General features: G+C 41.5%; 1 protein-coding gene across 1 annotated transcript in view; it reads right to left on the bottom strand.

Moving 5' to 3' along the window:
* Positions 1-25,596, bottom strand: part of ATXN7 (ataxin 7) — a 127,348-nt gene that overhangs the window by 78,762 nt on the left and 22,990 nt on the right. The window contains 3 exon segments of the mRNA XM_060308955.1: positions 8,332-8,400; positions 8,639-8,962; positions 21,224-21,322. Coding sequence (XP_060164938.1) covers positions 8,332-8,400; positions 8,639-8,951 — 382 coding nt within the window. The 5' untranslated portion in view covers positions 8,952-8,962; positions 21,224-21,322.

The raw sequence follows: 25,596 nt of genomic DNA on the forward strand, positions 1-25,596 counted from the left end.
ATATGTATTAAGTTCAATAACAATTTTTTTCCATTGAAACATATCTGTCTATATAGTTTCCAAAGAGAACAAGGTCAGTTAAATGGAGAACTGCTTCTAATTTAAACGGAAATTTCCTAGAACTGAAAGGCAATTCTTAAAATTCCCTCATCAGGCAGAAAACCCCGTGACTACCACCACACATACATAAAATCATAAAATAGTAGCCTCAGTTATTTCTGACCCATTTCCCAACTTAGTGAGGATGACTTTATTCTGGTGGCTGCAATTTACCTTTCTTGCCCAGAAAAAGAGCTTTGTAAAACATTCTAAGAAACACAAACTACAGGCTTCCGGGAGAGGAGCAAGTGCAACTCTGTACAAGCAGGGGAAAGTCAATCCCCACACTAGGCTTCCCTCTGCAAGTCAAGAGACTGACTAAAGGAGGAAACAAGCAATGTCAACCCCCCCCTTCTCATTTTCACTAGAGTCTGTGAAAGCTGGGAGCTTGGGTTCATTTGCTATGCTCTGATATCCTGAGCACACTGAGGTGTCCTCTCACTGCCTACAAATTGCCTGCAAAAGGAAAACTAGCATTTCACTTCCTGCTGCTCCCGAGAGTCCTGGCAAACCACTTGATTAGAGGCATGCTCGTGTCACCGCATTTTCATGATTGACAAAAATAATAAAATTAGCAAGTAACGTTTATTGAACAGTTGCTCTGCCAGACATCATACAAAAGGCTGAAACCGTATTATACCATTTCATCCTCCCAGTCACTATGAGGTACTACTGTACTACGATTCCCATTGCACAGGTAAGTCAACTGAGGCTTAGCAAAGCTATGTAAATCTTTCTCAAGTTACTCACCTACTAGAGCTGAGATCTGAACCCAGGTTTGTTTAATTCCAGAACTGGAGTTCTCAGTATAGCCTGTATTTAAAGTTATCGTTTGCAAACTTACAAAATGGAACCCGGTTTTCTGCATAACACCTACTAGGGTTACAAGACAGACACTTAGGGAAGCTGATTTAAAGCAGTGATTATCAAACACCAAAATACACACTGAGCTCCAAAAAGTCCACAAGGAAATGTGAAAAATGAGGACAATGCAATGAGTCCTTCCCAAACTTAAACTTTCTTCAAATTTAAAGGATTGTTCTTTATTCTAAAACAATGGCCCTCACACTTCTATGATGATAAGAATTATATGTTATAATGTCTAACTATATACATTATAAAACGCTAGCAACCCTTTGTTTGGTCCCCAATTTATTTCAGAAACTTTCTGGTTTGAAATATAAAAGCCTGGGACCACTGGTTAAATGCAATCTTTGTTTTTGTTTTTTTTTTTAAACTGCCTCACTGGAGTTCAGGATTGTGGAAAACATCTGTATAACCTGGGATGGGAATATTTTCTGTTTTTAAGATTATGAGTCTAATTGATAATGAACTATTACTTTCTCCTTGCCAGAAGCTTACATATAAGAGAAAAAGTATTTGATGTTAGCAAGGTCTTTATCACAAAGAGGAACAAGAATACTGCATCCAGTTTTATGTTATAAATGCCTGAAATGCAAAAATCATTCTTCTCCTTCTTCTGCTCATTTATAATAATCCCTGCTGTACAAGATGAATATAAATGTAATCTTCTGCCTTCCTCTCAAAAGTACAGTAACTCCAACTGTTAAGTCTACTAACAGGCTTCTTTTTCTTCTTAGAACTTCAATGAAAAAATACTTTAATAATCAGAGGAGCACATTTATTAAAAATACTGCCATAAACTTTGAATATCAATGTGATTAAAAGCAATCTTGCACTGAAATGCTATTTAAACAGTGGAATTTCACTTCTTTTTTTTAAAGGATTTTTTTTAATGGTACAAATCCCAGATGATTGTGTTTGCTATCCGCTGCAACTTTAGCTTTCATTTAGATCTTTTTTTTAAAAGCCAATTACTTCTAATGCAAACTGTGCATACTTCCCCTCCTCCTCAAAAAAAGAGATTTTATGAAAGAACTGCTAAATACAGCATACAGACTGCTGTAAAGCACACCAAAGAAAGGGTTCTTCATCTCTTTACTTAAAAAAAAAAAAAGAAAAAAAAAATTTTTTTTTTTTTTAAGTCAGTATTTCTAGCCAAAGAGAAGGAAAACAAAGGTCACAGCAACCTGTTCCGGCTCATGAAAAGCAGGTGCACATTCTGGAATGAGCTCAGCACAGCAGAGGGTAAAGCATGTGAGCTGTGGAGTTAGGCAGATATGGGTTCCAGGGTCTCTTACATGCTTTGTGTTCTTGGTGAGGTAATCTCACTTCTCTGGGCCTCTGTTTCCTCATCTGTAAAATGGGGATAATGCTAATACCTAGATCATACGACAGCTGTGAAGAATACATAAGGTAAAACCTATGCTGACACAGAGTAAAAGTTCTCACTGAACTTGAGCTGTCCACATACATGTAGGAATATCGTGAGATGTGGCCAGGAGGAAGCAGGATGTTGTTATAAGGGAAAAATCAGACCGCATAACATGTAGGTCATACTCAATAACGAGGCATAAATTCCCCATGCTTCCCTCCTGAGATCAGAGTTCATAAGAACCAATCAAAACTGTAAATGGAGTACATTCAGCTTGGAAGCCCCTTGCTACTACAGGAAACGTGCATGGTTTCCTTTACTGAGAAGCCTTGTAGGTTGAAGAATTCAGCATGGACTGTGCCAGGTGTGACACTTCCCAGCAAGCACAAAATCAAAGATGAGAGATCAAAGGATTCAGTATGCCCTCTTTATAAATCAAAATGTAGATGTGTTTCCTGGAGAATCTGCCTTGTAAGTCAAGTTCCAAGGCCTCCAACAGGGCTTCAGCTTCTCTAATCCAACTCAAGGGCAGAAATTCTCAAGAATCTGTGTCAGGTACCCTTTTGAAGAAAATCCCATGAAAGTTCTAGATTCCTTCTCCTGAGGATTTACATACTATACAGGAGCTTAAGAGAAGCCAAGCCCCATCCTCACAGTCAAAGGCTCTGGGAAGCTGGGACAGTAACAGCTCTGTTGATGTTCTATATTTGCATTGCCCAGAAACAGGTATATGCCCTAGAAAAGTGGCAGGGAATGAAAAAAGTGACAAAAATAGGAACTTTCTTACACAAAACCTTATACTCTCACATGTATCTCCTTCTAGCTCAACATTATTTCTTCAATGTTGAATTAACTTTGGGTTTAATAGTGGTTTTTACTATTTTGAAGATTCTCCCCCTCAAAACAGAAAGTTCGAGTAGTAGAATCACATTCTGCAGAAAGAATGGCCCTTCATTAACCAAGAAACCCATTAAAACAGGGATGGCAAACTTTTTCTGTAGAGTCAGATGGTGAATTTAGGCCTTAGTGGGATGTATGGTCTCAGTCGCACCTAACTCAGCCCCATGGTTCACTGCATGGAGAAAGCAGCCACAGACAGTCAGTAGATGAAGGGCTGTGGCTACGTTCCAATGAAACTTTACTCATGGACTCTGACAGCTGAATTTTACATATTTTCCCACAGGTCATGAACTAATCGTCTTCTTTCGAAAGTTTTTATTTCAACCATTCAACAATGTAAAAAGCATTCTCAGCTAGAGTGCAGCTTGCGGTAAAATGCTAAGGAGCCACACTCAGGGGAAAGAATCGTTCCTTAGGAGTGTCTCTCTAGGTCTACCGGGGCTCTCACTCCTGGGTTGGCGCCGACTTTACAGGTAGAAAGTTACAAACAGGAACTGTCAGCAAGGACACTGACTACTGCAGCCCTAGCACTCATCCAGGGAGTGTCAAGTGTGGGTGATCTGCAACCAAATCATCCGAATGCTCTCCTTAAATATATGCTAATGCGATTCTGATGCAGTCAACTTGGATCGCACTGACTCCTGTCTGAGGCTTAGTTTCAGTCTCTACTTGAGATGTCGGCCGACTGCAAGCCCTGCCACCTGCAGAACCCTTACACACTCATGGAGGGGATCACAAATGGCAGCCGGGCTTGACTCAAAAGAAGGCGCAGAGTACAGGAAGGCTCCATTTTGCAGGAGACAAGCTTAAGTCCATGCAAGCACAAAAAAGAAAACCAAAAGAAAAATGATGTCTGGGACATGTGGGGAGTTCAGCAGAGATGAAACAAGATTGGGCAGGGACTCATTAGCTGTTTAAGCTGTAGGAAAGATATAAGGAGGCTCATTAAAATCCTGTCTCTAATTTTGTACATTTCAAATTGTCCAAAGGAAAAGTTGGGGGGAAAAACATAAGGGAAACCCTAGAGAAAAACAGAAGAGCTCTTTACTTCAGAGAGAAAGTTTTATGTCTATAACGTAGTTACTTTAATAGTCTTTGGCACCAATACCTAATTTGTTTTCAGTTAACTCACTATGAACATTTTTTTTTCCCTAGGAAAGAAAAAGGTGGTATTGTTATGTTGACTCAGTCCGTGTTGACTGAGGCTACCCATCTTCCTAGTCTTTTTTTTTTTAACCAGCTGCCTGTAGATGCCAACCAACCTCTCTTCCATCTTGCCCTAGGCTCAACTATGTCCCTGTTATTTTGACAGGGAGGTCAACTGTCATCAAGTGTGGATATCCTCTAGGTTGCCATCCTACTCCCTTGCCTAAGTATCAAAGATAAGAGAGGTGGTGTCCTGTCTGCACTCTTTCTGGAAAGTGTAAATGGAGTGCTAAACTCAGGACAGAGACACAGGAAATGCTGAAAGACAGTCCCTGGCCTCCCCTGGGGCCAGAAAGTGCATCTCGCCACAGAACAGGTACCTTTTTTTTGAGTCACAACACAATGGAAAATTGGTCATTTGAACTCTTCAGTCTTCCTAGTAGCCCAGTTCATTCATTTTGGGGGCAAATATTCACTGAACACAAACAATGTGCAGGAGCTCAATATATCTTGGTCAATAAGAAGCCTGTCCTCTGGGAGCTTGCACTCTAATAAAAGAGCCATCACATAACACACACTTTCAAATGGTGATAGAGTGTTTGGAGGAAGGAAGAGTACTGGGTTTGTTGATGTTGTATAAGAAGTGGGCGCAAGAGAAGTTAGGAATGACTTCCCAAAGAAAACGTCGTATTTCCACTGCTGACTCCCACAATAACACTTTACATTTTGTTTCAACTTGCTGTGAAGTTAAGGCATTTAATGTATTTATTTTTTAAGGCTCCCTACATTTTCAGGTACTAATATGGAAACCTTAGTTACTCATACCAATTAATTTCATCTAAACATTACTTTGTTAAATCTACAATTTCAAAAATCACCTTTAAATAAAGGTATTTTTCTTCTGAGTTTAGTCTTTGAAAAAGTTAAAACTGTATTATCAATCTTTTTCCACTAAAACCAAATGTGCCATCAAATAATATTACAAATTACAGAATAAAACAAGGTAATAAAAATGTGAGGATGCAGATAAAAAATAGGCTGCCCTCTGAAAGATAGCTTAAATTTTATCTTAACATTTACCTACTTGAGCTAATAGGAAAACGGGGATGACATATTAGCTAAACCACTAATAATCTCACTTCCATCTAAATCTATAGTTCCGACCTCTCCCACAGCATTAACCCTTGGGCAGTCTCACATGAGGAAACTGGCCAAAATAAGCTACAGGAGCAAAAAGAAAAAAGGGCAGAGATCCTAGCTTAGCAGTTTTGAATTTTGGGGGTAGAGATATGTGAAGAATCCTTGAGAATCCAAGAGAAGCTGGGAACACTTGCCCTGAAAGTGGACATACATACTATTTTGCATACAATTTCACGGGAACTATGACCCCCTGAAGCCCATTCAAGCCCCAGGTTAAAAACCTCTGACCTTGACAAATACCAAATTAGGAGATCAGGTCTAAGATTACCAGCATTTAAAAGAGTTGAAAGGAATTAGTATGTGTAAAGTCATTTTCCATAATCTAATTTAATGTCAACCGTTATTAACAACCAAGGGAAGTAGGTGTTATCATCTCCTTTTACAAAGGGGAAAGCTAGATTCTGAAAGGTAAAATGCAATATTAAGCAACTTAATCTTACACCCAGGTTTCCAACTCTCAGATGCACAACTGTGAACTGGAGAATTCGAAACGTCTGGCCAGTATTCCTCAATATCCTCCAAGATGAGGAGTTTCTGACTGAGTGCTTCATTCACATTATCAATTTATCTACATATTTCTTTCCAATTTAACTTTGTTGACAAGAGGAATTAGTATAAATTTAATTCCAAAACACGTTTTCTTGGTAGTAGATAATCTCAACCAAAGACAAAGGATAACTGTCTAATAATTTGATAATTTAAAAATGTATCTTCATTTCTTAAACAGCCTGACATGAACTATTTGTTAGAAAAACAAAGGCCCACTGTGTTAGGTGCTGAACATCCTTATGCTTGGATTTTTAAACTGTCCCAGAAAATCCACAAAGTCACAAATGAATCAAGAACTGACTGAGTTAAAAACTTCAGTCTCTACTCAGAACAGGCAGGCAGAGTTTCAGCCATCCTGGCTGCTTCAGCATCCTCTGAATGGTTAGAGCAGCCTACACAAAAATGGCACCTCTAACAGTCACAAATAATTTGATAGGTCAGAAGCACACACAACCAAATAATCTATGATGCCTTTGTGCCTGAATAAAGTAATTAAGAGGTCCTAGATCTTCTTGGTAAAATCCACTCATGACTATGTCCCAACTGAAAATAATAAATACAGCAAAAAGTGGGTCCAGGCAACTAAATTTGGTTGGGTCTCAATCCAGACCAAGTTGCCCAGTGAAACGCTAATACACTTACTCATCCTCTATAGGGGAATTACCAATAATTAGCACCCTGTATTCACACAGATTTAGAAACCCTTTATGGGAAATGCATCCACACCCAGAGAAAGAAACTAAGAACAGAAGCAGGTCAGGTCCTCTACAGCTCTACTCCAACTGCTTCCTATGAGTTACCACCTAGTGATTTTAATTTTTTTAAGCCCAGGCGGGCTGCCAATTCAACACTAAAACCGGACTAACAACTGATTTTTCCTATTGCAACATTGCCAGCAAGTCCTGTGCTTTCCCTCTCTTTCCTTTGGTCTCAAACAGCAATTCTCATTCTCAGAAATCTACTACTTTGCTCTCTAATCTGTTCCAATTGGAAGCTCTCAGAGAGCTGCCACTGGTATTACTCCTCCTCCTAGTGCCAAGAGGCCAACAAATGGCCAGTTCAAAGAAATCAAAACAGTGAACGTGGAGGCAACACAGGCACTAAAAACAAGAAGTAACTGCGGAGACAGAATAACAATGGGCCAACTCTGGACCTTAAAATATTCCACTTGCCAAAGTTGTACCTATTCTTGGGCCCCTGACAATAACTATACCAAAATACATGGTCACGCTGAGAATTAAAATTGCACTGGGAATATAAACTCAGTATTTTGGATACCAAAAACTCACTCAAGTCCTTGTCCGTACTGCTACTGAAGGAATCGCTTGAACTGAACCTAAAATTGACTGGGCTTCAGAAGTCCTTTCTGACCACAGTGTGCCAAGGCCTAGCAGAGGCATTAGCCAGCAAAGGCGACTATTCACAGAAAAAGAAAATCTGAAGTAAAGGTCTGACAGTTCCTAGATACCTGACCTTTCATTTGGAGGCACACTTTTAACTACAGTTATTTCCCTAGAGTACCCCTCCACCAGTTTTATTAAAAACTGACCAATAACTAGACTCTGGTTTCACTAGCTAAGAGCACTAAAGGCTTGTTTCACCATATAAAATTCTTCACCCCCACCGCCTCGCTGATTTTGGCAGCTCAAAAAAAAAAGTAAAAGAAAAAAAAATCCGACCAAGAGCTCCTCAGTTGTGATGATCCTTTTGATAAAACTCTAACTTAAATCCCATAGAAATAGGCTGCACAGGTAAAGTGTCACCTTTTTTAAAGTTCAAAATTCATTTTGATTGCCGGCAATAAATTTCAGGTGGCAAGGTTTCCTTTTCAGAGCCCCCTAAAACATTCGTGGAAAAGCTTTCGGAAGCTGACAATTCCTCCACTCCTCTTGTTTCTCCATAAGAGGGTCAGACCCGAAGGGATCTGGGTTAAAATCACTGCTGCTCCCCAGCGCTCATCACGGAGCGCCGCTCAAACTGCACCCAGCCAGGCCTCCACTGAAGGGTTCCTGACGCTCCCCGTTACAGGAAGCCCCCGGAAACGGGATTTTCCAAACGCGCAGTCCTCCCCCTTCTTCCTCAGACAGCATCCTCGCGTGCGGGGGCGGAGCGGGTCAGGTGGGCTCGAGCTCCCGCCCTGGTTAGCCGGCCGGGGTACTTCCCCTAGCCTTGCACAAACTCCTTCAGGGGGCTGGACTCACCTTCGCGACAGAGCCCCATGACTTCGCGGTTTTTCCCAAACTCCTTGAAACTTTCGTCCAACTCCGTCCCTAGGAGATACACACACACAGGAGGAGGGGAGAGGCAGGTCAGTGGCCGGGAGTGTGACGCACGCTCACGCACGCACGGAGTAGGTGCGGGCACCTCCGCGTTCCCCAACCGAGCGATAGCATCTCTGACCCCCGAGGGGGGCGGGTCACGGGACGGGGGAGGGGAGAAGGGTCAGACGACGGGGGAGCGGGGGTGGGGGGGCGGAGCGGGGGGGAAGAGGAAGGCGTGGACACTCACCGTCTTTCCCAGGAAGTTTGGAAGCCTCGACCCACAGATTCCACGACTGTCCCAGCATCGCTTCGGGACTGGGCAGGGGCCGGCGCTCCCCGACGGTCGCCATTGCGGTGGCGGCCGAGGTGGAGGCGGCCCCGGGGCCGCCGTCCTCCGGCCGTAGGCGCCGCGGCGGCGGCGGCGGCTGCCGCTGGGGCTGCGGAGTCTGCTGTTGCTGCTGCTGCTGCTGCTGCCGGGCAGCCGCGGCCGCTGCTCCGCCCGCCGCCGCCGCCGCTCGGCGCGGCTCCCCCCTGACGTCATCTGCGGCCCGCTCCGACATTCTTTCCGCTCCTACAATGTAACAAAAAAAAGGGGGGAAAGAGTCGCGCGGGGGCCGCTTTTAAGGAGGCGCCGGGGAGTTCCGGCGGCGTGCGCGGCCCGCGGGCCGGGTGGGGCGCGCTGACAGCGCCCCCAGCCGCCCAGCCCCCCAGCTCGTCTCCTCCCGGGCCACCCCCCGCCCCAGGCGCAAAGTCCGCTGCGCGGGCTCGCTTTCGCTTTCGACTCCGGCGCCCCTCGGGGGAGGGGACAAGCGCCGGCAACCCGCCACCGCGGCGCAGGATCCCCAGCCTGCCTCCGCCGCGGAGAGCCGGCGCGGAGGCCGGCGCCCCGACCTGCCTCCGCCCCAGCCCCGCGCTCCGCCGCGGCGGGGAGGCCCAAGATGCACCCCCGGCCCTCGGGCTGCCCACCCTGAGGCCGCTTGCATCCCCGGGCCGGGCCCGGCGGCCCCGCTCCTCCCTTCCGTCCGCGCGTCCGTCCGAGCGGCGGCGCCCGGCCGGCTCCCTTAAGCGGAGGCGCCTCCCGCCGCCTCCTCCCCTCGCCGGTCCCACCCTCTCAGCTCGCTCCGGCGAAGTTTGCGCGTCAAGCCCCCGGAGTGGAGCCAGGGCGAAGTCGGAAACGCAGCCACCCATGGAGAAGCCGGCCGGCTGGCCCCGGAGCACCAGCGGGCGGCGTCGCCGTAGGGCCTTCCCGCCCGGGGTCCCACCTGGGGCGCAGGGGCCGGTTCAGGGAGCAGTTGGATCTCCGCTCGCGGGCGGCCGCACGGCTGTCAAAAGCGTGAATGGGAAACCGCCGCCGAGCGGAAGCCTGGCGTGGAGGAAACCACTGGCAGGCGAGGAAATGCGGCCCAGGTGCAGTCCCAGGTGTCGGCCCTAAGCCCACCACGGGAGGTCACAGCGTGCTCCCGGGGTATTTAAGCTCGTCCAGCAAAGAGGAGACCATGAAATCAGTGTAAAATGGAGTGGAGGAGAGAGAGACCGAGGCGAATCCATTTACCTGTTTTGGAGACACTACCCCAAATTTCTTTATTTCTCTTTCCAATGCTCCTAGAAGTGATTCATTCGCCCCGCACCCCCCCCCCAAATCTAGTTTAGTTTTAATTCAAGCCGTTGGTCTCCCTCTTTATGATTGTCTTTGCCTGGGCAGGGAGGGAACCTAAGGTTTAGGTGTAGGTACAGCATTCCTAGAAAATACTGTTTTCTGTTAGATATTGTTCACTAAATTAAGCATTGGCCCACACAACTTAGCACCCCTCCCCAATACACAGACTGCGCGCAAAGCTTTTGCTCAAGTGATGGGTAAAGATGATAAAATAAAGGGATACTTAATGAACTAAAGCACCTGAAATATTTGAAACTGTAGCAGACCACATCAAGCACTTTCGATTAAGTGTTCTTATCATTACTCTTCCTTCAGACTGATGTGAAAATCTGCAGCCTGAGACATGAAACAATGATTTTAATCATCATGTTTCACATAGCAGTAATATCAGCACTCCTGAGGCACGTGTGTCATAGCTGCTTGCCTAGAGGTGCTTTCTTTAGGTGGGGAAAAAGCGGGCTTATTCAGGTTTTTTATCTAGAACATCTGGCGTCATAGAGGTGGCCAACTTCTCTGCTAAAGAAACAAAGTCCAACTCTCAGAAACATAAAAATGTTTAAAAAGAGTAAAAATAAGGAAATGTTATTGCAACCTAAACTCAATGCAGGGCTCCTGTAGAAAGTGCTTGTTTTGGGTTCAAAATTTAAAGGCTTTAGTGAAAAAAAAATAAAATATATATACACACATATATATTAATTTATTTTTTAAATGTTTAGAAATAAGTGCGTAATTTTTTCCTGGATTGCAGGCAAACAAAAGTTCCCCAAAACTATGGATGCTTCCTGTCCTTATCTAAGAAGCAGAAAAAACAGAATAAACAAAAATGGTAGAAATGATTGGTAGGATTAAAAACCATATTTCTAAAGCTTTAACTTCCTACATAAGAGCATCAATGACAAAAAAAATGCATAGGTAAAACATAATTCCCTTAGTAATAAGGTTCCTAACTCTTAACCAAGGCCCTCAATCTTGGATGTCACCAATGCAGACCTTCAATTTTTCATCCAGATCACTGAAAAATCTGTAGAATTACAGAAATACATAAAAACACCTAACTTTTTAGTTTTCCGAGATTAAAGTGCACAATTTATGAATTGTTTTGAATTTTCTAATTCTACATTTAAGGGAAACAAAAATTTGAATTTTATGGCATTTGGAGCTGCCATTAAAAAGAAAAGCTTAGGGCCACCCAGCTATATAGGTAAAAAAGACAGCTTGCCTATTGAGTACAGCCCTTCTCTGATCCCTGAGAGTAGAGGGTGAGAATGAAAATAAGGGGAAGAATGGCAAACATGAAGTACAGTCCTACTTCCTCAAGACACTGCTTGATTTCCCCCTTTTTACATGTGAAAATACTTCGAGATTCACTAATATGACTTCAAGCTAATGGGGGTCAATATAGCAATTTATAATACTTCAACTTCTGTCATTATTCTTGTTTCATACTTCCCCCCCCATTTTTTGATTGGTTTAATAAAGAAAATACGACAGGTCTTAGAATAAAAAATACTAAACATCCTCTTAGTATTATGATAGTTACTAAGAGAAATTGTTACTAATAGCAGCTATCAATTATTGGGCACCTACTAGGTGCCAAGCATTGCTGTAGGTACCTTTTTGCATTATCTCTATTAATATTCTCAGTTGTGTAGGGTAGGAGTTGTATTACTATTTACAGATAAGGAAAATGAGGGAGGGCTCTGGAGCCAGTCCCTGTGAATTTTTTCTGGGTTCATATACTGGGTCTTTCACTTACAAACTGTGTAACGTAAGCAAGTTACCTAATTTACTTGGATCTCAGTTTGCTAATCTGTAAAACAGAGATAAAGCCAGGTTTCTGAGGATTGCATAAAAAGATCCATGGAAAGTACAAAATAACACAAAACGAACACTATAAACAAGTATCTTATATCACACAGAGCAATTCAGATCTATTCTCATCTAAGAAATGTGTCACCAAGTTGAAGAAGATGCGAGCACCAAGAGAATGACAGGCAATTCCTGGCCATCTCCCTACCAATTCTCTTCTGCTGCAGCCAATGCATTTTACTACATTCTCTTCACCCATGAGAAAGTCCCAACCCCTTCCAGAATGTGCAGTTTCTGATATCCATAGTTGGTTTGGGTTTCTCAACTGTTTGAATGAGTCACCAACAAAAGCCAAAACTGCTAGCTGAGAAAGTACAGTTGTCTGATACTCAAATCTGGGCAACATTTAAAAAGTGTTCTTATACAAAGGGCACTCTCTATAAACAAGAGTACGACAGAAACTCAAACACTTGGTTTTATAATAAAGAACCTGATGACTTCTTAACCTAAACCCCCTCCTCTGCACCCAAAAAATATTTTCAAACATGAACAATACAATTTACATTCATTTACTATAATTATTTTCATGTAATAGCGTTCCTTGTATGCTATCAATCAGTTCTCCTACCGGCGTACTTCTGATGATGTCCTATAGTTCTGAAGATCTTCAGCATTTGTCTGTACAGATAAATGATATGTTTTGTAAGGTTTGAGTAATGAGGATTCAATTTATCAAACCGTTCCTGCTCGCCTACCACATACCAGGCACTCTGCTAGGCACCAGAGTAAACACAACATCGTAATTTCACTGAGGATGTGAGAAGAATGAGAAGTAGGGGAAATTTTTTAATTTAATTTTAATCAAAATGCTCTTATGGAAAAAGCTGTCACCACCAATTAGACTGTATGTGGCTTAAGAACTAGGCCGTCAGAAGTGAAACGCTGCCAAGTTCTGAGTATTTCATCCCTTCCAGGGATGTATTTAAAAGGTGGCCTTACTTCACCATCCAAATTTAGGGATGTTCCCAGTAGGTGCCAGGGTAACAAGGTCTCTCTTTACAAAAAGGATTCTTTGCACAGCAGATTCACTTGTAAAATGCTTTGTTCAAAGGCCAAAGGCATCACTAAATACAAAACAAAACAACAGCAACAACAATAACAAAATCTTTAAATTCGGTTTAATGTAAAATGGCTGAAACTGTCCAAAACTTGCCTAAGATGCAAGACACCACACAACCAGCCTTTTTATTTGGAAAGAACCACCAGTCCCAATACAACATTTTAATAAACTTGAAAACCAGCAACTACAGTATATTTATGGGTGCAAATTACAGGGCTGATAACAGAGATTCTCCATTATCAACCCCAAAGGATTGCAGTCATTTGAGTAAAAAGAAACTTGGAACCACTAAATTAGGAATGTGTTGCCTTGGGTTGCATTATCTCCTCCTAAAATTGGCTGTGCCTTTGTTCATATCCTCTCTCCCTCCTCTGACCACACCTATCTCTTTCCTTCTTTCTTCTGGAGACAGAGCCAGGGCTCTCTTCTGCATAAGGGGTATGGCAGGCAAGGCCCCTCTTTAACTGTGCTCCCTCTAGTGAAATACCTTACAGCCTGTTATAAATACATCAGTATTCCAGAAGGGGGAGAAGAGAAGAGTGGAAGAAATTTAACTCATCAGCTCAGTGGCTAGAATTGCTGACAATCAAATGTGAAATTAGGAATAATAAGGAGAGTTGCAAAAGTGGAGACTAAAAGATGAAGGTAATTATCTTTTTAAAGGCTTAACCTGTATGCATAGTCATTCTATAAACTGTGACATTTGCCCAAAAGTTCAAAGCTTTGAATTTTTGGTTTGTTTTCTTAATCATATGTGTGTAGCTACAAATTCTCCCAAAGAATCATTCACCAGTAATAGCAAACCGCTTGAAAAGAGAGAAAATTTAACAATACACCTATAAAAAGGTATTAACATGTAACTTTAAACTGAATAAAGGCCCAAATGTTTCTAGGAATTTAATACCGGCCTGTAATTTTGAACGATTGACAAATTTCATTTAAAATCTTCATTTAAAGCCTTCAGGTTAAAGAGTTTTTTTAAAAAGAGAGAGAAAGGATTAAGTTATAGGAAAGGAATGGAAAAAATAGCTAAATGGACTAACATTTAGCTATAAAAAGCGGCTGACTGTATAGTCATAGTTCTAGCGCACTGCCTCAGATGCACTAAAATGCAAAGATTAAACACACTGTTAAAAATAATTCCCTATGTCACCTTTGTACCCATCAGCTTTCACTGAAGTGATGGTAAGTATTACCATCTTATGGGCCCAGCAGTTAAGAACAGGTGTTCTAGAGCCAATATGCCCAGGCTGAATCCCAGTTCTACCACTTATTTACTGTATAACTCTGGGGAAATTTTGACTTCTCTGTGCCTGTTTCCTCATTTATAAAATGATGTGGGACTTCCTTGGTGGTGCAGTGGTTAAGAATCCGCCTGCCAATGCAGGGGACACGGGTTCGATCCCTTGTCCAGGAAGATCCCACATGCCACGGAGCAACTAAGCCTGTGCGCCACAACTACTGAGCCTGCACTCCAGAGCCCACGAGCCACAACTACAGAGCCCACGCACTGCTAGTACTGAATCCTGCGAGCTCTAGGGCCCGTGCTCCACAACAAGAGAAGCGACCGCAGTGAGAAGCCCGTGCACCGCAATGAAGAGTAGCCCCTGCTCGCCGCAACTAGAGAAAGCCCGTGCAGCAACAAAGACCCAACAAAGTCCAAATAAATAAATAAATAAATATGATGTAAAATAGGAGTATCTACTTTACGAGGAATATTAAAAAAGTTAATAGTGCAAAAGTACCCTACCCTAGAGCTATCATTACTATCACCATACCTATCACATAAGAAGCCCCAATTCTAATCTAGCCATGATATGCTAGCAGATCATTTTTGCAGGGTAAAGCATGGCATTAGTTTGTCAGTCCTTGCTCTAACACTTTCACGGGCTCAGCACTGACCACTGAACTCAATAAAAACTTTTCTGCTAGCACTCCAGGCCCTCTCCAGGTGGCCCCAGGCTCAGCTCCACCGCATCTACAGTGTTCCCTCTTGCAGGTACCCTACAGTCCAGCCCAAATGACCAATTCATAGCTTTGAATATGCTCCCCCTCCAGATCCCAGGTCTCAAGCCTTTGTTCATACAGGCCACGCCATCTGTAATGCTTCCCCCGCCCTTGGCTGAAATCCTACTGTTCAGTTACGTTCCCCCTCAAGTTTCATTTCCTTAACAAAATCTTTCCTGATCTCACACTAACCTCATAGGAACTCATCCCCACTTCTACATCTAAATCTAAATTGGACTTCCTGGACTAGGGTTAAGAGTATATGCCCTGAAATCAAGGTGGCAATGAGATATATGCTTAGTCTCCCAAAGATTAACAGTTTGCATTCCAACATAAGGGTGTCATTTGGAACATGGAACCCACCTCCTCACAAACCATAAGATGTGCAGTGTCCAGGTCCCCAAGCTGGTCAGCAAAATGCCTTAGGGCTGAACTCTAGGACTAACAGTATAGGTGTGTTAGTACAAGAAGGAAGGAACAACACAGCTTTTTCTTCCCCCTTTCTGCAGCAAAGTTCCAGTCCTAAGTAAAGACACAGATCTAGCAAACACAATCCACCTAACTTTTCCACATTCTTTGTGTACACCCTGATCCAGGAACCCATCTGGGTTTGTACTGCTTCCCCAAAGGCAGACTGTTCCACAAAGGCTTGCAACCCCTTGCCACCTCTAAAACAAAACCTTCCATCTCTTGGTAAAGATAGATGGCATGCAGATTTTACTACATTTCACTAACATGTGAGTGAATGACTATGAATGAATACAGTTCCCTACCTTCAACCCCCAACCTAAACACATATTTTCTCATACAAAGGGCGAGACCTGAACCCAAATGACTCTCCAGATTTCAGGGTCCCTAAACCATTCTTCCCAGAAACACACAGTTACTTCTCTCCCCGGGCCTCTCTGATTTTAAATGGCACCACCTATGACTCACAGCAAAGTTTTGACGTTTTATTTTAACCTATTCAAACCTCTCTTTTGACATAAAATCTGCAGGACCCGGAGACCATGATCTTCTCCACTTTCTACTGCATCCTCCTCTCCACCAAACTGCTCCAAGTGAAGGAACTTCAGGAGCCAAAACGGTGAATCAAAACAAAACCACTACTGGTAGGAAATCTATCTTTGCTGCTTTCTAGAGCTTCTTGCCTCCACTTCAGAACACAGGGATCTTTACAAAACATTAGGATTTTTCCAAATGGTTTCTGGGGGAAGTGGCAGCACAGCAGCAAGCACAAGTGGATGATTAGAAGGCTGGAATCCAACTTACCAAGTATTTCTTACAAAACAGGGCCAAATAGATAAACTGGACTTCATCAAAATCATTAAACTTTTGTGCTTCAAAGGACACCCTGAAGGAAGTGAAAAGAACCCAGAGAATGGAGAAGATTTTTGCAAATCCAATATCTGATAAGGGACTTGTATCTAGAATGTATAAAGAGCTCTGACAACAACAACAACAAAAGACGAAGAATCCAATTTTTGCAATGGGCAAAGGATCTCGACAGACATTTCTCCAAAGGAGATAATACAAATGACCAACAAGCACATGAAAAGATGCTCAACATCATTTGTCATTAGAGAAATACAAATCAAAACCACAATGAGATACCACTCCACACCCACTAGGATGGCTAGTAAGGAAATAAAAACAAACAAAAACAGAAAATGACAAGTGTTGGTAAGGATGTGGAGGAATAGGAATCCTTCTACATTGTTGATGGGAATGTAAAATGGTGCAGCCCCTGTGGAAAACACTTTGACAGTCTTTTGAAAGGTTAAACAAACAATTACAATATGATCCAGCAATTCCACTTCTAGGTATACACTCAAAGAACTGAAAGCAAGGACTCAAAGATACTTGTATACCAATGTTCATAATGGCATTGTTCACAAAGCCAAAAGGTGGAAACAACCCAAGTGTCCATCAACTGAAGAATGGCTAAGTAAAATGTGGTATACCCAGCCACACAATAGAGTATTATTCACCCATTCAAAGGAATGAAGTACTGATACATGCTACAATATGGATGAACCTCAAAAACAAGCTAAGTAAAAGAAGCCAGACACAGAGGCCACATATTATATGATTTCATTTATGTGAAATATCCAAAATAGGCAAATTCACAGAAACAAAGCAGAGCAGCGGCTTCCAGGGTTTGGTGAGAGGGGAGGATGGAAAGTGACTGTTTAATGGAAACGATGTTTCCTTTGGGGGTGATAAAAATGGTTTAGACCTAGATAGACGTGTTGTCTGCACAACATTGTCAATACACTAAAAATGATTAAAGTGGTAAATCTGTGGCATTTAAATTATATCTCAATAAAGCTATTTTTTTAAAAGCCAACATTAAAATCTGGAAAATTTCACACAAAATTCCAGATTGACTTCTCTTGAAAAATCTTTATAATCTCACACCAGTGGCCACAAGCTCCCTCGTAACAACCATCAGTTGGAGCTGAAGCTGGTCCTGGAGCCCATTTCTGCTACTGCCTAACCATGGACCATAACAGGACACATTTTGTCTCTGCCTCAGTTAACTTCTCTGTAAGAGGAGGATCAAAACAGTATCTACCTCATCAGGTTGTTACAAGGAGTGAGTGAATTAATATGCTTAGAAGAGCGCCTGGCAAATAGTTAGGGCCCATTAAATGTTAGCTACTTTTACATTTTATGATACCTCATTTTCTTCGTAATAGAGGTAAATGGCATTTGCTTTTCAATTTTTTTGCTCGTTTTTACAAATGAAAGTCTAGCATATAATGTAGCAATCCAAAAGAAAGAAGTAGAAAGACAGTCAAGATGTAAGTTTTTTTAAAGTGACATGCAAAATACTATGCATAATATGTGCCTGTTTTTGTGAAAATGTAATAATGATGATGACGATGAGTCTATTCACAGACAACAGTCTAGATAGCTTTGGACTTATGGGTACTAGGGAGGGAAGGAATGTAATTATTATGCTTTTTATTAGGGTTTATATAATGTTTAAATTTTTTTCCAGTTTTACTGAAATATAATTGACACATAAGATTGTGTATGTTTCCGGTATACAATGTGGTGATTTGAGATACTTGAGATAGATATACAGATATGGATATATATATATCTCAAAACAATTACCACGATAAGGTTAGTTGACATATCAGTCACCTCACATAGTTATCTAATTTTTTTAATAACACACACTTATAATCAGGAACTATAATAAGCATATTCTTTAAAAGATGAAGAAACTCTAAATTAATTTTGTTTGCAACTTCCATGAGGTTATCATAAAATTCCACGAGGTGAGCAGCAATAGCACAGATTGATAAAGCCAGAGGCCGCTTGCTTTGCTTTGAATCCCAGAGGCTGCGATTCCCAAAGCACCAACCTCTCTTCAGTTTCCTTCTTACTTAGGGAGTACACACTGCTATGTTTTACAGCTGCTAACAGAAGAGAGTCTAAACTGCTTGCCTGGCAGCCAACAACTTTCACTATCTGACTCAACATCCTTTTTTTCCAGTTTTATCATCCATCACGCCCCCTTACAAAGACTCCACTCCAGCTAAACAAGACATAAAATACACATCCTTCAAATACTTTTCCACATGCCATCCTTTTTTAAAAAAAAATTGAGGTAAAATTCACATAACATAGAATTCACCATTTTAAAGTATACAACTTAGTGACATTTAGTACACTACAATGTGGTGCAATCATCATCACTATTTTGTTCCAGAACATTTCATCACCCCGAAAGGAAACCCTGTACCTGTTAAGCAGTCACTCCCCGTCTCCCATCCCTCTCACAGCCCCTAGAAACCACATCTGTTTTCTTTCTCAATAGATTTGCCTATTTTGGATATTTCACAATGTTGAAACCGTACAGTATGTGACCTCTTGCGTCTGGCTTCTTTCAGTTAGCCAGGTTTTCGAGGTTCACCCTTGTTGGAGCATATATCTGTAATTTTTTCTACTTTATGGCTGAATAAAATTTCACTGTGTGGATATGCCAGTTTGTTTATCCATTCATCAGGTGATGGACGTTTGGGTTCTTTCCACCTTTTTGCTACTGTGACTAGTTACATGCCATTATCTTTTCCCTTCCTTCAGCTTCATGTGCTAATCAAAATCAAGCTTTCGTGTGAGTTTCAAGTCAACACTGACCTTCCCCAACTTAGCCTGGCCCAAAGTCCTCACCTTTTTCTGACTTCCTTTATCACTTCTATACCCAAGGTAGCAAACTGTCACCACGTGGCAGAATCCCACCGACTTATTTAGGTGGACTCAAACTGTTTTCTTAAATTGCTAACTTTGAAAAAAATCAAGAAAAGTCATTAAAGTTACGATTTCAGTTCCCTTAAAATTCTGAAAGGTCTGGGTTATTTCAATAACCATAGTTTAACTGCTTTCACTGCTTTTACCCTTGCCCTCTATATCCTATCTCAATATAGTGGCCAGAGTGGTTTTATTAAAACAGAAGTCAAATCAATGTATTTACTTATTACATTTGCTACATCTATTTCTTCTTATTAAAAGGTAAGTGCCACAATGGCAGGGACTTTGATTTACTAATTAATTCCCAGTGCCTGGAAGAGCACAGCATATAAGTAGGCACTCCATTAATATCTGTTGAATGGATTTTGGGACTAGGATCAGCTGGCATTGAAAAGGTAAAAGCCCTTTGAGATTAGTCATGAATTTAACAGCTTCTCATAGTTCCACCTGGTCCACTTCATTCCTCCACGTGTCTAATCCCTGCAGTCTTGAGAGTTGCGATACTTCTTTACCCCCCTTGTCACTGGCTTCCTGGTATCCTACTATACTTGACTTTTCATCGGAACGGTATTCAAAAAGGGTAAGTCATAATTATAGTCTGTGAAAATCACCTCCTATTCTTCTCTTTTCCTCCTCAAGGATAATCCTTCTGCACGTAGCAGAAGCTCAGTAAACAGTTATGGACTAAAGAGGTCCTTTGGCATATTTCTGTCAAATGTTTCCTCTCTACCTTCACCTCCCACTCCCTCATATCCCACCACTGCCAGTTGCTGACCACCATCTAGGAAAGCCCTGCTTCTTGCTTCTCTGGCACTTTCCAGACATTCCACAGTGAATGCCATCCTTTGTGATGACTTTGATGATCACTGAAAGATACCTCTGCACTGCTGGCCTTTCAGCTTTGGGCTGGAAAATTTTAAGGGCCTATTTTGAAGGTGGAGACTTCAGAGCTGCCCAGTCCTGTTCTTCTAAACACCTTAACAAAACTGCTACATCCTTCTACAAGCTCCTGTTTCTGTTTGGTCACAGTCAAAATGTTATCTTTGCAGATGCATGTTCATGTTGTCCAAAATGTTTCCATCTTTGCTACAGATGCCTAAAACCTGACCGAGGCATTGCATTTGTTGCCTAAATTTGTAAGTTGATCAATTTCAGAGGCTGAAACTCCTTTGCTCTTTCCTGTTTGGGTTCTGTTCAGTTTTATCCTTCAATGACTCATCTTAAACTGCATCTTAACTTGGAAGCCCCCCTCATTCCTTTCAAGAGTAGATGGGAGGATGCATCTTTTTTTTTTTTTTTTTAATAAAAACACCTTCAGAAGTTTTTCTTCTTTTTCACATTATATGAAACTTACCACCCTCCTCTCCAAATAGTAAATGAAAATAGTGACTATGCAGTGAGGAACTCAATCAATGGTGACTGCTATTTTTGTAATGATCTGGGACTGCTCACGAGCAGAGCCAGCAGGCTGGGCAAAGGCACTGGGCCCAGAAAGTGCACCTGAAGTTCTCCGGTCGGTTTTACAATTTCCTTACAATCTCCCCTGCCCTCAGCAACTGGGTCTACATTGCTTGTAGAGAGAAGAAAACAGGAGCTTGGGAAAGTGGAACAGGACAAAAATGCAAGAGCACATCTTTAGACGACTTCACAGGAAAAGGTGAATATGGATTGGTGCGGGGGGCGGGTGGTGCAGGTTCCTATCTCCAAAGTATTCCAAAAATTTTAATGAATTTGGGGGAGGGAAGGTTATTTAGCAGATTTTATTTTGACAAACATCTAAAAATATTGTACTCTAAAATTCACTGTCATTTCATATTAATAAGCTATTCAATGATCCAATGCTTAAAATTGGAGACCTTACTCAGATACCTTAAATTTAAAAAATTATCATCCTTTGGTAAAACTCAAACTCCATTATAATCAGAGGCACTGCAGCATTTACTCAGCTGTGCTATGCTGAAAGAACCAGTTACCTTTTCTTTGGAGGGCAGGCCAAAAATCCTGATCGATTTACCAGTGGATCTTCATCTGCTGTGATTGTAGAAGCTCCTTCTTCTTAATTTTGTTCAGACCTACAAAAAAAGGGGCAAAGCGATGAAACAATGTATAAAATTAATCAGAAATCTACAATCTCATTAGTTGCCAGGTGTCCCAAAATTATATGTGTTTAAAATGTCGAAGTGTTAAAATTCGAGTCACTTTACCAATTTTACAACAAATGCAATTCAATTTTTTTTACAATGAACTTAATTGGCTATATTTATACAATAAACTAAGAACAAACAACTATTCAATATGTACATAGAGTCAGCCTCCTGGGGCTTAAAATCATTGTGTGTAATTTGCCACTAGTGAGTTTTCACTTAATTTTTTAAATGGCTATTCAGAAAGCCTGCTCCTATGAAACCTGTCAGATTTTAACCCACACATAATACACTGAGTGAGAATATTATTTGGAAAGCTCTCTCTGTCCTTTATCATTCAGCAGTTTATAAAAACAATTCATAATAGTACAAAAAGGAAACAAAAACTCAATTAAACCATCTTCCTAAAAAAACACAAAGAAATTACCTGTTGCCTTATCTGCATATTTTTGTACATGTGCACTCATACATATTTCAAGTAGAATGTGGGTACTACTCAAATTAATTTGGGGAAGAGCATTAAGTTATGGAATCAAGGGACTGGAGATTAACAAACCAGAGTTAGAAATTAAGCTGGTTTTCAAGTTTGACATGCAGCAGGAGGGAAAAAAACAGCAAATGTGGGCAATGACACAGCTATGGAACAGATGCTGTCCAAGTAGATAAAGCACAAGGCAGGCTGATTTCATATGAAAAATTCACTGGTAATACACTTCTCTTCCTATAATCCTCACTGGCTATACACCAAGGCTTTGCTCAACTTTTATTTATTATCACGTACTCTAAGACGGCAAATATTTCTATGGTTTGAGGTGCCAATAAAGCATCTTCCAAAGTCAGTGGCTGAAATTCTATGCCATGTTTGAACATTTTTTCATAATTACCTTTATTGGCTTTTAAGTTATTCCTGGATCATATCCTTCCCCTCTCCCTTTTTTAAACAGTTTTATTCACCCACAAAATGTTACTCAGCAGTGTAATCATTCAGTAAAGTAATCATTCCTACAATCTTTATAAGCCAGCTGTTTCTCTTTCTCAGATTTCTAATTGCTTCCCAGTCTCCTATCTTTTAAAAATTTTCTCTGATTTCCATTTCAGTGTTCCTTTTCTGCCTTATTTCCAATAAAAGCCACTATCTTGTTTAACATGTCTGTCCTGAGCCAAAATTCATTTCTTTGCATTCTAAACATTTTACGGCTATGCAAAATCACTCAAAGGAAGCTACAAATTCCCAGGATACAGGCAGCCAATAAAGATGTTACATTACAGATAACCACCTCTTTGAAGGTGATTCCTTCAAGGTAGGCTGGAGATGCAGATACAACAACACCGGCATCGTGTGTGCTTGACCCTACTTCTCTAAGTCAAGCTGGTTTTCAATTTTCCATCAGAACACTTCAGCTATATCTCCAAAGTATCCAAGGAAGTCATCAGAGTGCTATGAAATCTCCCCCAAGATAGTGTTTGCCTTAGTAAAAAGAATTCACCGTTTACTAGCCTGAATACTGTAAAAATGCTTTAAGAGAAACCCTGTTCTTAGAGAAAAATGGTAGTGGCAGTTACGAAAAATAAGCATTTAAAAATAGTAACTTTTCTACTTAGAGTAGGGGTCAGAAATCTTTCTTTAGTAGGAAAAAAGCAACTATCACATATTTGTATATATTCTTTCATTTTATCTTCACAATAACACTGTGCTTAAAAGAGCTGTTATTTATGATCTCCATTTTACTAGTGAGGAAACAAACTGAGAGAAGGTCATAATTTGCTCAAGATAACCCAGAAAATAAATGGTTTGAAACTGGAAGCAGAATGGAGGCCTTTGGTGCTATTTAGTTCCCTTTCCAGTATACCAAACTGCCTAAACAGCAACTTAATTTTGTTTTGCGAAGAGAAAGAAATAATTTAAAAGGAAGACTGGAGAACATTTTCTAACAATAGAAACATAAAACGTGATAGCTTTTACTCATTCACCACCTACTATGTAACAAGCATTCAACAAATACGATTTTTTAAAAGATTTTTTAAATGGCAACCCATTAGAGGTGGGAGAGGAGATGGAAACAAGAAGAAAGAAAAGACCTAATCTGAGTGTTCTCCGAAGTCCTGACAGGCATAAATTTAATTTATTTACTCTTTTTTTTTAATTTTTGGTTGGGGGGTGGAAGATGGAGCTTGTAAGAGATGGCTTTCTCCTAGAGTAGCTGCCTAGCCCATGGTGACCCTTTTTGTAAGCACCATATAACCCAATGCCAAGTAATGCTTGTACTATGAAACTCCAAACTCCTCTCTTGTTTTGGTGAAAGCTGGACACATGACCCAAACTGAGACATTCAACTGGTTCTCCTGAGCACTAGAAATTGGGACGAAGAGGGTCTACTCTGGTCTACGCTGCAAGCTCCCCCATGTGCCTTCAGTCTCTAGGAAAAAGCCAGTCAGCAAAGACTGACGAATGAACATGCTGCTCAGAGTACATCAGCCCCAGGAGGCCCTGAAGCCCCACAGGACATAAAGGGAAACAGTTTCTGCCCAGGGGGTTCTAGGGCTTTCCTGTCCCACGTATAGTCTCCCAGAGGACCCAAGCACATCCTTCTGTAGGGTTTTAAGAATCCCCTGGACCTGAAGGGTAAATGGCCCCCCCAATCAGAGCTTGAATTTTTAGGAATTGATTTCTGATAACCGCAACAAAAATAATCTTGCTCAAGACAGTAAAACTTCTGTACTAAAAATAAATAAATAAATAAAAGGGCAGATATCAGCAGAATTTGATATAAAAGAAGATCCTGTGGAATGCCCAAGGGTTCAGAAAAATCCTCTCATTAACTTTAAACAGCAAAAAGCCCACACTGTTACATGGGCACTGTTATATCAACTTTAACAAAGAAAATGACTTATTTTCCAGGAGTAACATTTCTACGTCCTTTTAAGACTCTGAGACCCTTGTTGCAATTTATGGCATAATCTGGATCACTTCTTGTTATACAATTGAGTCTATCAAAATTAAGCACTAACCATGATACAGGAAAGAAAATACAGGCTACACTGAGTTGGTCCTGTTTTTAAGCATAGTAGTATACACTTTCTTTTTATTTCCTAAACTTCCTTAAATTCTAGGCAAACCATGGAGCTGCAGTGTGAGAATGCACCTCAGGTGCTTGCAGAGGCTGTGAAAGGGAAGAGAAAGGGCTAGAAGGGTGGGCCCAACAAGGAGGGCAACACAGGTTTTGACTTGATTCTATCTTCTAAGCTGGAGGTGAGGGAAGGCGGACGCCTCTCTCCATCTCTCTAGAGAGGTTTACCCCAGCCGGTTTATTTATTCAATGAAAACGTGTGAAGCACGTGCCCCATGCCAGGTTCTGTGCCTTGCGGGCACCAGAACCAGGAGTGTATTCATTTGAGCTGCCTAACTCCCAGGTTACACATTTTTCTCTCCACTCTTTGACTCTCACTGCAAACAAAGAACATGGGCCTAAAATAGTTCACTTTTTTGTCTGTTTGCTTGGTGATCTTAGGGGGAGAAAAAGGGAATTTGTTGCTAATATTTAAAAGTTAAAATCCCGTATTTCCACTTTCTCTTTGAAGGTCCAGAAAATCTGGCCACTGAGGCCAGCTTTTCCACATGGGGATAACTGGCTGATGCTGCGTCGTGGGCTACTCTTGTCAGTGGGCATGTACTTCCCAAAGTACGCAGCTTGGCCACATCACTTATTTTCCTTCCAGGCCTGTCTCCTGTAGGCAGCCAAGCTTGTGACACTGAGCCTTTGTCATTTTCCTAAGTCTCTTCTCCCAAATGAAAAACCACAAACCAAAATTTTTAAAACAGGTTACATTGTCAACTGTAGGCATATTCTCCAAAAATATGATTTGACAGTGTCCCTAGTTTATTCACTCTCTTCCCACCCAAGTTCCACCTTGCTTTCACCCTAACCGGTTTTCTCCCTGGCAAAGCAAATTTAATAATGAAACTCTATACAGTTGGCCCTCCTATCCACAGGTTCCACATTCGTGGATTCAACCATCACTCATCTGGTCGGGCACTATGTTTACAGTCTGCAGTTGGTTGAAACTGTGGATGCGGAACCCATGGATACCATGGGACTGGAGGGTCCACAGTGCAGTATTGGAATAAATCTCCCACAGATACCGTCAAGTTTTTGCACCTACTGCTCTAAGGGTCACTCCACTGAACACAAAAAAGAGTTTGA

The sequence above is a fragment of the Globicephala melas genome, chromosome 11 (genome assembly GCF_963455315.2).
Source record: "Globicephala melas chromosome 11, mGloMel1.2, whole genome shotgun sequence".
NCBI lineage: Eukaryota > Metazoa > Chordata > Mammalia > Artiodactyla > Delphinidae > Globicephala > Globicephala melas.